This window comes from Crocodylus siamensis, chromosome 5, assembly GCF_052110815.1.
Source record: "Crocodylus siamensis isolate JL-2025a chromosome 5, ASM5211081v1, whole genome shotgun sequence".
Lineage (NCBI taxonomy): Eukaryota > Metazoa > Chordata > Crocodylia > Crocodylidae > Crocodylus > Crocodylus siamensis.
Genome location: NC_143399.1, coordinates 151,536,845 through 151,550,738, shown reverse-complemented (window position 1 = coordinate 151,550,738; position 13,894 = coordinate 151,536,845). Strand labels below are relative to the sequence as shown.

Sequence of the window (13,894 nt, the reverse complement as noted above, 5' to 3'; positions counted from 1 at the left end):
CTCATGCAACAGTCTGGTACCATGGATGACCTGAGGAGCAAGGATTCCCTATTATCCAGGATTGGGTGGAGTCAGTCTAGAAGAAATTGACAGGGGCTTTAAAATCCAAAACAATAAAAGTGAGCAGTTAGCCAGAATGAGGATAGATTTCTTCCAGGCAGAACAACACACTGTCCTGGCATTAGCTTATGGGAGTGGACAGAATAGGGATCCAAACCCACATTGTCAGTCAGGCTGAGGAACCTGGGTCATAGACACAGAAATAGAAGGACCCCCTCAAAATCCAGAACCCTTCAATCCCTTATTGGTCTATTGTAATATTTTGATATACTTCCAAATTAAATTGAAGCAGAAGTCTCCATTAACTTTCAGTGAGTCTTAGACTCCCCAGTGTCAAGGGCTCTTGAAAATCTCATCAGGTGCTTTTGAAAATCTCAGCTTCCCCACCTCTGCATCTTTTCTGTTTGTCTTCTCCATCCACCTCTTTTTGTGAGGAGGCTACTTGAGCAAATCCCACAGCACTAGCAGAAGAGAGAGAGAGCAGAGCACTTGTGCTGGAAGTAGGGGGAGGAAAAGAAGCTCATTTGTGTGAGTTGCCTGGCCCTGCTATGCAGGGCATCTGTGTTTCTTATTACTGTATAAACCAAGGCAAGGGTTTGGCTTTCAATTTCAGACAAAAATAAAGCATAATAGTGTATTTGTTTTTATTTGGGTTTAGATCAGGGTATCAAACTCACTCTGAGATGGTGCATGCTGCATGCAGGGAAAGCCAGTCTAGACCCATATGCAGGAACCCCGGCTGGATGGGCAAGATCCAGCCCATAGGCCATATCTTTGACACCTCTGGTTAGATTAATCTGATTTCATCATATATTCGTAGGAAAAAATATTATCTTACAGATAATTATCATTTTGAATTATCAAAGAACAGTAAAACTCGGTTCTTGTCATTTGCGTAATTTAAGTTTTGAATTTAATGTTTCAAAACTGTACTTGTATTAGCCATGTATCAGTTTGGTTACAATTCCTTTCTTGGAATAAGGAAAACTACATTTCCACTTGGAAACTTTCCTGAAGATGCTATTTTTTCATGCTTATGAATGTTTCTTTAAATTAATTCAAGAAGCATGTTAAAATGGAGAGAAAAAGATCAAGAAATGTATCAACACAAAATTTTATAAATCCTCTTCTCCCTCGTCATTTTTCTGCACAAAATTTAATATGGAGGTCAAAAACCTTCTTAGAACAAGGATTTGCATGTTTGTTTATTTTAACTGTACATTTAGTTCCCCAAACTAGTTAAATTTAAGTTGCGGACAATTATATCATTACAGCTACAGCCTTTAGTAACTATAATTGGAGGCATTCTCTCAGAAAAGTTTGGCTTAAGAAGAGAGTGTAAGTATCTACTGCTAATACCCATTAGTGTGACTACTGATGCTTAATATTTCAGTTAGCCATTACATGCTTACTATGACAGTTTATGACAAAATTAACAAGCAGACTGATTTAAAGATTCAGTCCAGTGCTGATTTCCCAAATTGAGTCCTGCTTTCATCTCCTTACCATGTATGTGTAAAAATTGTGAATAATTTCATTGGGCCAGACACAATGTTACCTTGCACCTAATCATTTTCAGTAGTGCAGAGTGGGTGTAAAACATTGCCATTGTGTGTGTAGTGCTTTGCACTCTGAATTGGTATGTGGTCACATGAGATTCTGAGCATGAGTGGATTGAACTGATTGGCTTTGATCAGTCTAATTGTATAAGATTTACTAGGATAAGTGACAGAAGCAGAATCAGGCTCTGTCTTTGTATTAGAGGACTTGTGAACAGAGTTTCAAAGTAGTTCATACTTGAATATGGAATGTCATGTAGTGTGGTGTGGTGTCTAACCCTTCATTTCTGTTTACTATTTTTTAGTTAAATTCTCTCTCAAATTCTTGCCTTTTGCGTGCTGCATTCTAACTTGCTTGTTTCAGTAACGTCTTCTTTTTTTTAAAGAAAGTATGACAAGATTCACTCTATTTTTAAGGGGTGGTAACTGAGTTCTGTTTACACTGGGCTGTTTTCCCCTTTCTGTATTTGAATCTTGAGTGAATGTTCGATAGGGGGCACCAGAACACAGGCTGTGATCAGTTGTTTCTGGAATATTTTATTTTTTCTCTCTCCCATTATATGATGTAAATAGGCAGAGTAAATTTGTTGAAAACGAAATCAGAGTGTTAACCTTCCACACGCATAGAAGTGTACATCTGTCATTGTATTAGGTTACAGTAGATACAGGAAATCTTTAGTTAGGATTAAGTTGTACTGTTCAGCCATATGTTATTCTCCTGCAGCAGAACTGTATATAATATATCTAATAAAATCATGTTGAAGAAAACCAGATTTTGGCCTCTGTCCAAATAAGACAAAACATATGTTTTTGTCTTTTGTAAATGTTCTTGTTTTAACTGGGGGAGAGGGCATATTCCTTTTATATCCTACAGCATGTCTTAAAGCTACCTGCTTTTGTTCCTATTTCATGTTCTCTTTCTGCAGACATCTAGATATCAAAAATATTTACTGAAACTGCTTATAAAGATTATCATAACCACAAATAAAAAAGGTTTGATTGTCTCAGATTCAAATCTAGGGCCTGACCCAACAAACCAGTACTCATGTAGGTATTCCTTGTGCAAGTGAGCTGATGCATGGCATGAGTGAGACTTTATTGTGGGAAGAATGACTACTTGCATGAATAAATATTTGTAGGTTAGGGATTCCAGTTCTGCTCTAGAGATGCAGAGGAAAAATCTTGCTTTTTAAATGTCTAGTCATTATTATTATTTTTAGTCTCTGCTAAAACACCCTCATTTGGTGTTACCATATTTTGCCTCTCCCATGCCCTTCCACCTTCTTTTTTGTTTATTCTGCATGTCATGTCTTGCTGTTTAGATTGTAAAATGTTTGGAGCAATCATTTTGTATTTATTTGTACAGTACCTAGCACAGCGAAGCCACAGCCCTGAGTACTACCATATTATTGATATTTAATGATAGCATTAACTTTTGGTGACAAAGCATGCATGTACTTTTTCAAAGGAAAGAATATTTTGAACATGAAAACATGAGGCTAGAAATTAATCGCACATATAGTTTATTTTTCATTTTGATTGCTTTTTAATTACATCCTTCAAGCAATGTAACTTGCTGGTAGCAGAATAAAAAAGGCAAAAGTTGTTATCCCTTAATTAAAGGGTAGAAGAGAAGTTTCAAGGGCATAAACTATGTGAAGAGTGCTCATATATCTGCTTACAAGCCAGCTTTGCAAAGCATATAAATGTTTTTTGCCCCTCAGAGATGTTCGTTAAACTAATCAGAGATAGTACATCTTTCTCTCTAATTCTTCCTTTCAGTGTCTCTTCACTTGTTTAACCTCCAGGTGGCACTATTAAGCAGAAAAGAAAATTACTGTGAAATAATGAGTCCAATGTAAAGTAAAATTGGAAATTGAATTATAGCTGCAGAAAAAGGACAGTAGCCTTGAGGTCCTGATCAACCTGTACTCTTATCACTTTTGTTTGCTGTTCCCATGTGTTAGGTTACCAGCAAGTTAATAACAGTGCTTCAGCAGTTCAAGGTTTAGTAGAATTGCACTGGACATGAAATAAAGCTAAAATGAATTTGTGTCCAATATCATTGACATTAGTGCTCATTACTTCTGTGGTGTAATGCCTCAAACCATCTAAAATCAATTTTAAAGATTACCCATTATTTTATAAAGAAAATAAAATACATTTCAAACAGCAACAAAGCTGTAAGTATAGTGTAATCTCATGAGCAGTTAGTTACTTGTGTGTTAGCTGAGTGGCAGGAAACTACTGAAGGTACAGAACAAGAAAATCTGCAGGGAAACTAAAACCAGTGTACAATGAATTTAGTAGGCCAGCTTTTATGATACTTCTCTGAATATGAAATGCATAAGTCAAACCTGCAAAAATGTGAATTTCTTCATGGTCACATTTGTAAATCTGGAAAGCGAACTAAGATTTATTTAAAGGGAAAAAAGAATGAGTTTACTCCTACAAGTGCTTACACTGAAAAACTGGATTTATTGTGCGGTATGATTCTTTTTCTTTTTGTCATGATGTTTGTCTTATTTCTTGTTTGGGATTTTACGTTTACCAAGAGTCTGTGCTGAAATCCCTTTTCTGTGGCCTGTGAATGATGGCTTTTCAAACTGTATTCATGAAGCTGCTGTTGTTGAGAAAAAAGGGAGGTGTGGGTTTAAGTTCTGTGTTGTTGCATGCAACTGCATGGCTTCTTTGGGGACACTGAGAAGTTATTTTAAATGTATTGTGCATTAATATGTTGTAGGCATGAATGTTAAGAAGATAAATTATGATTGGTGGTTATTTTTAAGTAAACTAGGAGGGGTTTATAGGAGTAAAAAGCTGGCTTTTACCAGAGTTTTTAAAATGATTTTATCTTAGCACATAGCTAAAGCTAGTCACTATTAGAACTCTACCATCTTAAATAGAATCCCATGTCAAGTATAGGAGAAAATTATGGCCACATTTTCATCACTGCAAATGCTTAAATTGAATTATTTTGTGTATAAGTACTGTTTTCGCTCGATCTGAGCCTTCAAGAGGCTGATACTGCACATGAAGTTATATCCCAAATTTACAATTATGTTTCTGCTCGTGGATTTTGCTTTGCAATTTTATAGGCTTTAACTGAAAGTCAGAAATCTTTTACACCTTTTTACATTAAATACTATTGGAATGTTTTCTATAATAGACAATAGTTTTCAGTCTACTTATATCTTAAAATGTTGCAGTTCAAGCGTGTGTCTAGTGTTGTGAAATACGAATAACCAGTCTACAATAATTTTATTTTAATTGGAGAATTTTTATAATACACTTGGTTTGGGGCTTTTTTGGTCTTCATCCATGCTTATGTTAATGTTATCGCTTGTATCCCATTGTACAGTGGTAAATCTAATAATTAAAGGGAAGCATATTAATAAATAAAGGTAATCTAAATATTAGTAAGTAGGAAAATGTCCCCTAATATCTTAATCTTGCTTTGAAATATTTTAGTAATTTTTGTATTCAACATTAATCATTAGCAAAATAAATGTTTTGCTAATGTTGAGCATTTCCATTAGATTCAATAGGAGTAGTCACATCAGTAAAGTTGTACACACTCAAAACATTTGACAGGATCTGGCCCTTATTGTCTCCTGCTAATCATGTTAGATTAGGCATATTGTACGGTTCCCTTCTTTCTTAAAATATTGCATATTCAGAGGAGCAACAAGGATGCTCAGATTTCAATCCTTGTGGAGTAAACTGACTCTGACTTTCCATATTTCTTGAATGTTGTACTCTGATTACACACTATTCATGAACTAAAATAGTTTATGCTGAATGTATTTGACCACTTATTTTTATAAATATAAAGGCTAAGATGAGGGGTTTTGTCTGAGCTTCATGAAGACATTTTAACATCACATTTGTCAATGTGGCTCAATGGCATTTTTATTCTACTTTTATATAAAAATTTGTAGAAGTGTAAAATATGTTGGCTGAGATTCAAAAACATTCTACTACTCATGGGTATTTCAAAGTACAGGTATTTCCAAACTACTCCCTCAAATGAAATGGGTGAATGATAATGTTAGAGCATTTTAATATTTTCAAAATATAGAAAGTTCTTGAGTAGACATTTCCAAAGTGTATATGCTTTCACACTCCTTTAAAAGCATTAATTGATCCACATGCTAATAACAGATAGTTAAATGGAAGAAATGTCCTTGAAGTTATTCATATAACAGATGTTTTTAATTATTTGCTTCATGTTTTTACTCACCTAAAATTCCAAATAATACAATAAGAAAGTAGCATATACCCAGTCATTTTAGTTATGTCCAGTACTGACTTGGGATTAATTTAAAGCATTTGAAAACATGACAACATTGAGAGATTGTTCTGGTAAAACAGTTGAGTATAATATATACATTTATGTGGGGTTTTTTTTTTTCTTTTTAAAGGATCCTACAAAATGCCTTATTGCTTTCAGACAGTAGGCTTCACCTCTTCTTACAGACTCAGCTAAACCCAGAAGATATCGAGGCTTGTGTATCTGGACAGACAAAATATTCTGTGGCTGATGCGATTCTTAAGTTTGCCTCTCTACATCGACGTTTTCCTATTGAAGATGGAGAGAGGAAAAAAGGAAAAATTGATGCAGATTCAGATTCAGAGAGGTTACTTCCTTACTTTCTTATGTTCTGAAATTTTATATATATATATACACACATGCATATACACACACTTCACTTTTTTTGTTGATGTAATACTAAGATAATGAAAAAATTAATTGACTGAGATTTTATTGAGCTGTGACAGCTCATCATAGAAGTCTTCACACACACCTCCACACTGAATTAATGAATGCAGTAGAAATTCAATTATCTGCATTCTGATTATGTGAATTTCATTTAGTCAGACTTGAATTATTCGCGTTTAAATTATCTTGCTAAAAAAATATCCAACTGCACTCCAAATGGCTAATTAAAAGTCCAAATTTCCTGTCTCTCTTTGTGACTGGAGATAATTAAAGTTCTCCTCTGTTACTCAGGCTTTGAGTGTGTTGTGAAAACCAATTTCCTCTTTTTATTTTTTTTTCTTTCCCCTTTTCTGCAGTTCATCCTCAGGGCTTGGACACAGTAGTGATGACAGCATTTCACATGGATGCAAAGCAAGCCCAGCTTCTGAAGAATCCTGAAAAATCATTTGTATATTGCCATCCTAAATACAGACAGAATGGCTCATATTACATTTGCTAGCTACATCTACATGTATTTATGTAAACACAGTTTGCAATAACATGTACCTAAAAAGATAACTGTTCTTTCTCAGGTTTTTAACATACTGTGATAATGTTCGTTGGTTGTTTTTTTTTTTTATCAGAGTTGCATGTTACTTATCATATTTAAATTTATACAGCCATTAGAATCTCAACCAATATTAGGATAGTGATGCTTTGTGGCAAAATATGGCTGATAAAATATTTCCCTTGATTATATGTTTTAGATCTTAAAAATAATTATATTTTATTTACTTAATTTAAAAGTTAAGTATGTCAAATTAAATATACTCAAAGCACCTTTTGCAGTTTATATCAGAGATGTTTCACTTCAAACAGTCATTTGACATTGATGAAATTATATATGCCACATGGCATTAACTTTTTAAGGTAGCATGGCAACATAAGCGAACAATAACTGTACAAGGGATACGCTACTGACAATTTGAGATGGATAGTATCTTCCTCTAGTCTTGCTCCAGTGCATGGAAAACTTGCTTTTATCATGCACAAGAACTAGAGGCCAAAAGTTTCAAGCATAGTTACTTAAGTCAGGCATGTGAATAACAGTGACATGATTTTCAGGGGTGTTTGACACCCTCAGTTCACATGAAAGATGGTGGGAGTTATGAAGGTTCACTCCCATTAAAAGTCACGGGTGAAATTTTGTTACCATTGGCAGAATTTCCCATTGGCTTCTCTGGGGTCAGGATTTTGCCCTAAGTGGTCAGCTTTTAGGCAGCTGTTTCAAACTATTAGTGAAGGTTCTGTATTTAATGTTTTAAAGGAAGTGCAGTCATCTCTCCAGTAAGTTGATAATCACATAATTATAACAGTACAAATGCAGACCTCTGTGAAGTCTTTGGGTACAAACTGGAATATCTAGAACCACTGATTTCACCTTTACTATAGTAAATGCATTGGAACATTGATTTTTTTTCACAAATGAAAGGCAGGGCTTAACACTTATTAACCACAAACATTTTTTTAAACTGAGTATCTGCTGTGCTCTATATGTTCACAGTAATAGAGAGGTGTCACCCTAAGTCTGTCAGTAGAACTTGTTTCAATGTTTTGGTGTATTTATATTTTATGTTTCTTAACTGCTACTGAAAAGAAGCCACTGGTTTTGATTCTGTTCCCAATGAAATAATGGCAAAACTCTCGTTGACTAAAGGGCTTCAGGTTCAGGCCCAATATAGAGTTTTGCCTCTGAAGGATACTTTGGCTAGTATCAGGAAAGAGATATTTTTACCCTGTGCATTAAAGAGGAAAAATAAATGTTATTAAATGGTCAACTAATAAAAGTTAGGGTAGACATGTGTGGGCCTGTTCTTAAAGTATCCAGCTGGGAATCTGTGAAATTTCAGAATGTGTGTTTTAATAGCCTAAGGATAACATCACTTAGGTAACTACTTTGAACCACTGTTTTCTGTTGATGGTAGCACTTTTAAAAGATAGATATCTAAGTTTCTTTTAGACCAGTTTTATTGAATTGCACAAATGTATCTAGTCACCATCTCTGCTTGGCTGCAGAAGAGTATTTTCATGCGGTGATAACATTTAATTAAAGCAACAAGTTATCACTACAAACTAACTAGAAGAAAGCTGTTATTGCTAATTGGTGACTTTCATTTGATTTAACTTTTTCTTGTTTCTTTTACCTCATCGATAGACTTGGTATTTAGCAAATAGTGAAAAATAATGTGATATGCAAAAACTGGAATAATGTACCTTGGAAAGGGAATTAGATAACTTCTTTATTTTCTTTACTACACTTCTCGCTCGTGTATGTGTGTTTTGGGGGGCTCTTTTGTTTTTTAACATTTAGCTAGATCATTTAATGCACTTTACACTGTGTACTCTGCTAACTTGTAATCTAAATACGTATCTAATATTACAACAAATTTAAGAGGTGGAGGAATCCTGTAGCTATTTTTAATTCAGGGAGCTTCTCTTTTGTGTATTAAAGTTTTCAAAGCGCCTGTATATCAGTACTTGGATTTGTAATAACTGTATGTTATTAGCTTTTATCTCACTCAGTACATTTCTATACTATAAAATCCGTTCCATTATTTTCTTCCTGCTCTTTGTGGAAGTTAATGAAGAATGTTGTTCTTTTCAAAGTTGTTGGTATACCATATATTAGTGAAATTTTTCATGTTAAATGTTAATGAAGAATATTTTCTGTTTGTGTTTGCTTAGTATATTTCAAAATACTGTAAGCAAGTGTTTTAGGAAATTGTCCTAATTTTGTGAAATTTAATATAAAATTTGTAATTGTCTTTATTTGTTTACAACTTTGAGTTAGTAATTTTAGCACTGTATTAAATATTGTTTTATTTCAAGAAGAAACTCTTACCAGTGTTTTCTCTAGTTTTTGTTGTGACTAAGCAATATTTCAGTTTAATTTTGAAATAGATGTGATTTATAATTATATTGATTCCCCACTTGCAGATGCAGAATTCTTCTTTAATTGATTTTTGCTGAGATTTACCCTTTATAATCTAACCTCTCTGTATCTAAAAAACCCTTTTATATAAAAGAACATTTGCAAGTAACAAATAGAGCAAAATATCATTTTTATCTCCTATTTACACTTGATGTAAATGTAAGATTAAAAAAATCCCATTTCCTACTTTTTTTGTTCTTTGTCATTACTTTATATTACTTAGTATAATTTACTCTTTCTTCTTTAAATTAACTTTTTTGTTTGCTATGGGTTTTTGAGCATTATGTAAACAAACAAAATCTTAGTAGTTTACACTTTTATATATTAATACACATGTACCATCAGAGTAATGTAAATTTGTAGTCAACAACCTGTTACTTGCAATGCCACTAAAATGAAGATAACAAAAATCCCCTGTTAAAAGGAAACTGTTCATTTAATAACAGTTTACTTTTTATAAACATTGAATATTTAGCCACTTGGCTTTCTTCATTCTCCCAACACATAACATTTCAAAATTCTGTGCCCAATATTTTTTTGTATTGACACTTTTATCAATATGCTAAAGATAATTTTTCAGGAATATATTAAAAAGTATCTGCATTTGTATTTGTTGACATATTCTGCTGTAAAATTCAAGAAGCACATAGCAGCATTTTCAAGAAACGGATAAAATAAAAGCCTGGTTTAAGTAGATGCTCTTATAAGTAGGATCAATAACGATGATCACTGTTTACCCCGAAAGGGTTTTTTGTCACTACTTTTTACGCTGCTGAATCCTTCTTTGTAAGTGCAAAAATGTAAATCAATATTTCCAGTATAAAGACTATGATTCTCCTCATGAAAGGCCTAAATGATTAAAGAAAAAACAAGAATCTTCCCTTTAAAATATTCCTTAACATACTCAGTTTTACTTTGTTTCCCTAAATAAATCATATTTTTAAATTAAACTGAATTATCTTTCATAACAGAAACCAAAAATACCCCTTTTGATTTGGAATATTTAGAGTTCATGTATATGTATGTATAATTATATATATATATAATGTTATACCTATCATACATATACATAACACTGATTTACAGCTTTGCTATTTTATTGTATATTTGTTTGTCAAAAGTTTTAAAATAACAGTTCCTTGTTGATATAGCAACTCTCTGGTCTAGGTCTGCAATTACAATATACACTACTTAAAATTAAAATGATTATCTACAGTTTGGCAGCAAATACAAAAAGGAGGAAAACTCTTGCAAGCTCGGAGACAAAACTGAGCACATTTCCTGCAGATCCACTTTTAAAAAGCTGCAAAGAAAAACTTCACCAACTCAAACAGACTTCCCAGAACCTTGCAATCTCTCTTTGTAGCTGTCCCTCAGTACCAGCTTCCCCTTGCCTACATACTGGTCCTGCCTGCGAAGCTCTCACCAACTGCTGGAAGCTGCAAAACTTTTGCTAATTGTTAGGACCGCAGTTCTACCAGTTTTGACATTTGCCACCAATTGATTTAGCAGCACAAGCTCCTCTGGTGCCTGAGTCTTGCCTTGCCTTGGCTTTCACCACAGGCCAGGCTGACGCTTTTAAACTGCATCTTTCCTCCCTTGATTTTGTTTTTTGGTTTTTTTTGTTTTCCTAACTTTTGTCCATTACACTCACTAACCATCTGGCTCCATGCTAAGAGGAAAACAGTTACTACCAGAAGTGCCTAGTCATCATCAGCCCCCCTAAAGTCTCCTGCCTCTGCTCCTAGAGGCAACACTGGCACCACTTGCAGTTGAGTTTTGCTAGTTTCTTACCTCAGGGCCTTCATCCTCTCTTCCCCCCCACCCCACTTGCTGTAGTTTTTCCTGCAGCTGCAAGCAGAGACTGACTGTGTGTGCAGGGGGCTCTCTCTGCAGCTCGCTCCCTCCCTCCCTCCCCGCCTGTGAGTGTGTGTCTGTGTGTGTGTGTGTGTGTGTGTGCGCGCGCGTGTGTGTGCGCGCGTGTGTTCCCGGCGCCTCCATGCGCCCAGGCGCTGCCGGGGGCTGTTTGTCAGGTACAGAAGCCAGGCGGCCTTGATCCGGTAACTCGTAGCAACCGCAACCCATGGCAACGGCAGGGGAAAGGAAGAAAAAAAAAAAAGAGGGGGGAAATACAAAGCCAAGGGGGCGGGAATCAGTCATTTGCAGCTCATCCCCCCCAAACCTTCATGCTTGAGGGTTGGGCCCAGGGGGAACCAAATCGTTTGAAACGGGGGGAAAAAGCATTAGGGGCTGCGTGCATGTGTGTGTGGGGGGGTAACATTTCCCCTTATCGCAAAGGCCGGGGGGGGGCCGCCCTCTGCGGCCCTTTCCGAGGGCGCGGCTGATGAATGCAGAGCTGTAGCCCGTTTGCAGCGGGTGTCACACAAAGGGTGCGTGTGAAACGCCCCGACAAGGCGCGGCTGCCGCAGGGCCGGGCTCATGGCGCTCTTTGTTATGCAAAGCCCCGGCGCGGCTCGCGGGTGCGGGCGCGGGGCGCAGACAGGCGGGGGGGGGGAGCCGCAGCCTGCCAGCTGGCGCCGTGGACGCGCCGGGTCCTCCGTCCCGCTCTCCCTGGCCCGGCGCCCCTGCCGCCCGCGACCGCTTTTCGCGGCGGTAACCCTCATGGCCGCACGGGCTGCCCCCGGGCCGGCCAGATGTTCCCACCCCTGGCCGCGGCTTGCTGCATTTCTCCGCGCGCGAGGAAGCAGAGCCTCCGTCCCGCTGCCTCCCCAGCCCCCGCTCGTGCCGGGCAGGGTGGGGGGTCGCGGCGCTTTGCCGGCGGGAGGCGCTGCGGCGCAGGGCGCTCTGAGGTGCCGGGGGCGCATCCCGCAGCGCCGCCGGCGCCGCCTCCTCCCCTCCCCTCCCCTCCCTGCCGCTCTGCCAGCAGCTCCAGCAAGCTGTTCCCCAACCCCTCTTAAAAACCTACTACATCTCCCCGGTGGGTGACAGGGCCCTTCTGTTTTCTATGGGAATTTTCCCAAGAGGCGGAGATTATAGAATATTTACCAGACACAGAAAACCTAATGGTTTTATTGCTTCCCACCCCCCCTTCCTTTTTTTTTTTCTTCCCAACTCCCTCCCTTTCAAGCCCAGCCAGCCTCCCAAGGCCGGGGGGCACATCAGCCAGGGAAGGAGAGCGATGGCTGTGAAAGGTCTAGCCAGATGCCCTTTCCCGGTGTGCGCTGGTCAAGTGTTGCTGGCCGGGGCCTGAGGCAGCGCCTTTCCGTGGGTCCCACTCTGCCAGCCCCAGCCCCCCCCTTCTCCCCATGGCACAACAGCGCCAAGCTCTTTAATTTAATTTTTTTTTCTCTTTAACAAAAGCAATTACAGAAAAGTGCAAATCTAACGTGTGACATTTCCCACTTGGCGGTGGCAGGCAGGCTGTGCTTAAATGGGGGCCTTTCTGCGGAACAACAAGAGCCAAAAGGCCTTATGTCATGGAGTAATGTAAGACACAATCTTGCCTGAAAATGCACAATGAATCGGGAAGGATTTATGTAATTAATTGACCAGTCTTAACCTGTTATCGTGATGTAAGGAATTTGGAACTCATTAATTTGGGCCCTGACAGATTTCATATTAGAGCTGGCAAATATGGATTGAGCCTCTTATTCTTGTAGCAGCTGGAATTTCCATGACAGTGAGGATTAGTGAAGAAGACCTATTGCTGGAGTCAAACTGCCTCTTTTGTAATCAGCAGCCCTGCTCTGCTTTAAAGGGATAATGGGAAAGAAAAAAAAAAGAGAGTGAGCCTGTGTGCATGTGGGGAAGGGGGGGAGGATATTATTCTGGTGATGTAGGTAGGAAGGGTGATTTTGCTTGCTCTGCTAATATTTAGATGGAGCCCAGGCATTCAGCATCTGAAGGAAAACTGGTTGCAATTAGGTGAGTGCAGTTATCATGAGGTAAAGAGGGTAGGGAGAGGGCCATAGTCCCAACCCAGAGCTTTGTGGCCTTGTCAAAGTTTGAGGCTTAAAAAGTGAGGAGGCCTCTGTGGATCATGTTGTGTATGAGCACAGGGAGCCTAAGAGTCAGAGATTACTAAAGGAGATTCTATTTTTATGATGACAAAAGGGAGTTGGGATAATGTTTTAATTGTAAGAGAGCGCACCGGGGTAACTCATAATTGTGTAATGGAGCCTGGCCTTCTCTGGAGCACACTTACTATCTCTTAAACAGGTTTCCTTGGTGGGTTACATGCCATCCTGTACAAAGATAATGAAGCCTTTGAGATCATCTGTAATTTAATCTGTGTCCCGGTCACACTGTACATTAATTATGAACCCACCTCTCAGGAGAGAGGGAAGGCATGTAAACTAGACTCAAGTCCTGCCTTGTCTATGGATTTCCCCAGTAACCTTGGCTAGTCACAATCATTCCATGCCTCAGTTTCCCAGTTGGAAAATGGAAGACTATACTACTCTCTCTTCAATACTTAGAGGCTGTTTCTTACTATATACGTGTGCTCTCTCCATTGTCATTTTTGGGCACTACCATTATAATAGTAAGATATCCTGACTGTAAAGAAATGTCCTTAGACCATTTTTCTTTCCTCCTCAATTTGTAAACTACTGCACTGAA

The 13,894-nt window shown here is 38.0% G+C and overlaps 1 protein-coding gene across 5 annotated transcripts in view; it reads left to right on the top strand.

Annotated features, from left to right (window-relative positions):
* SNX10 (sorting nexin 10) overlaps window positions 1–11,086 on the top strand; it is a 78,405-nt gene extending 67,319 nt beyond the window's left edge. For all 5 annotated transcript variants that reach the window (XM_090046717.1, XM_090046716.1, XM_090046718.1 and 2 more), the window contains exons 6-7: window positions 6,044–6,259; window positions 6,699–11,086. In XM_090046717.1, the coding sequence (XP_089902843.1) occupies window positions 6,044–6,259; window positions 6,699–6,780 (298 nt within the window). In that variant the 3' untranslated portion in view covers window positions 6,781–11,086. The remainder of the gene's footprint in view (window positions 1–6,043; window positions 6,260–6,698) is intronic.
* Window positions 11,087–13,894: the final 2,808 nt, after the last annotated feature.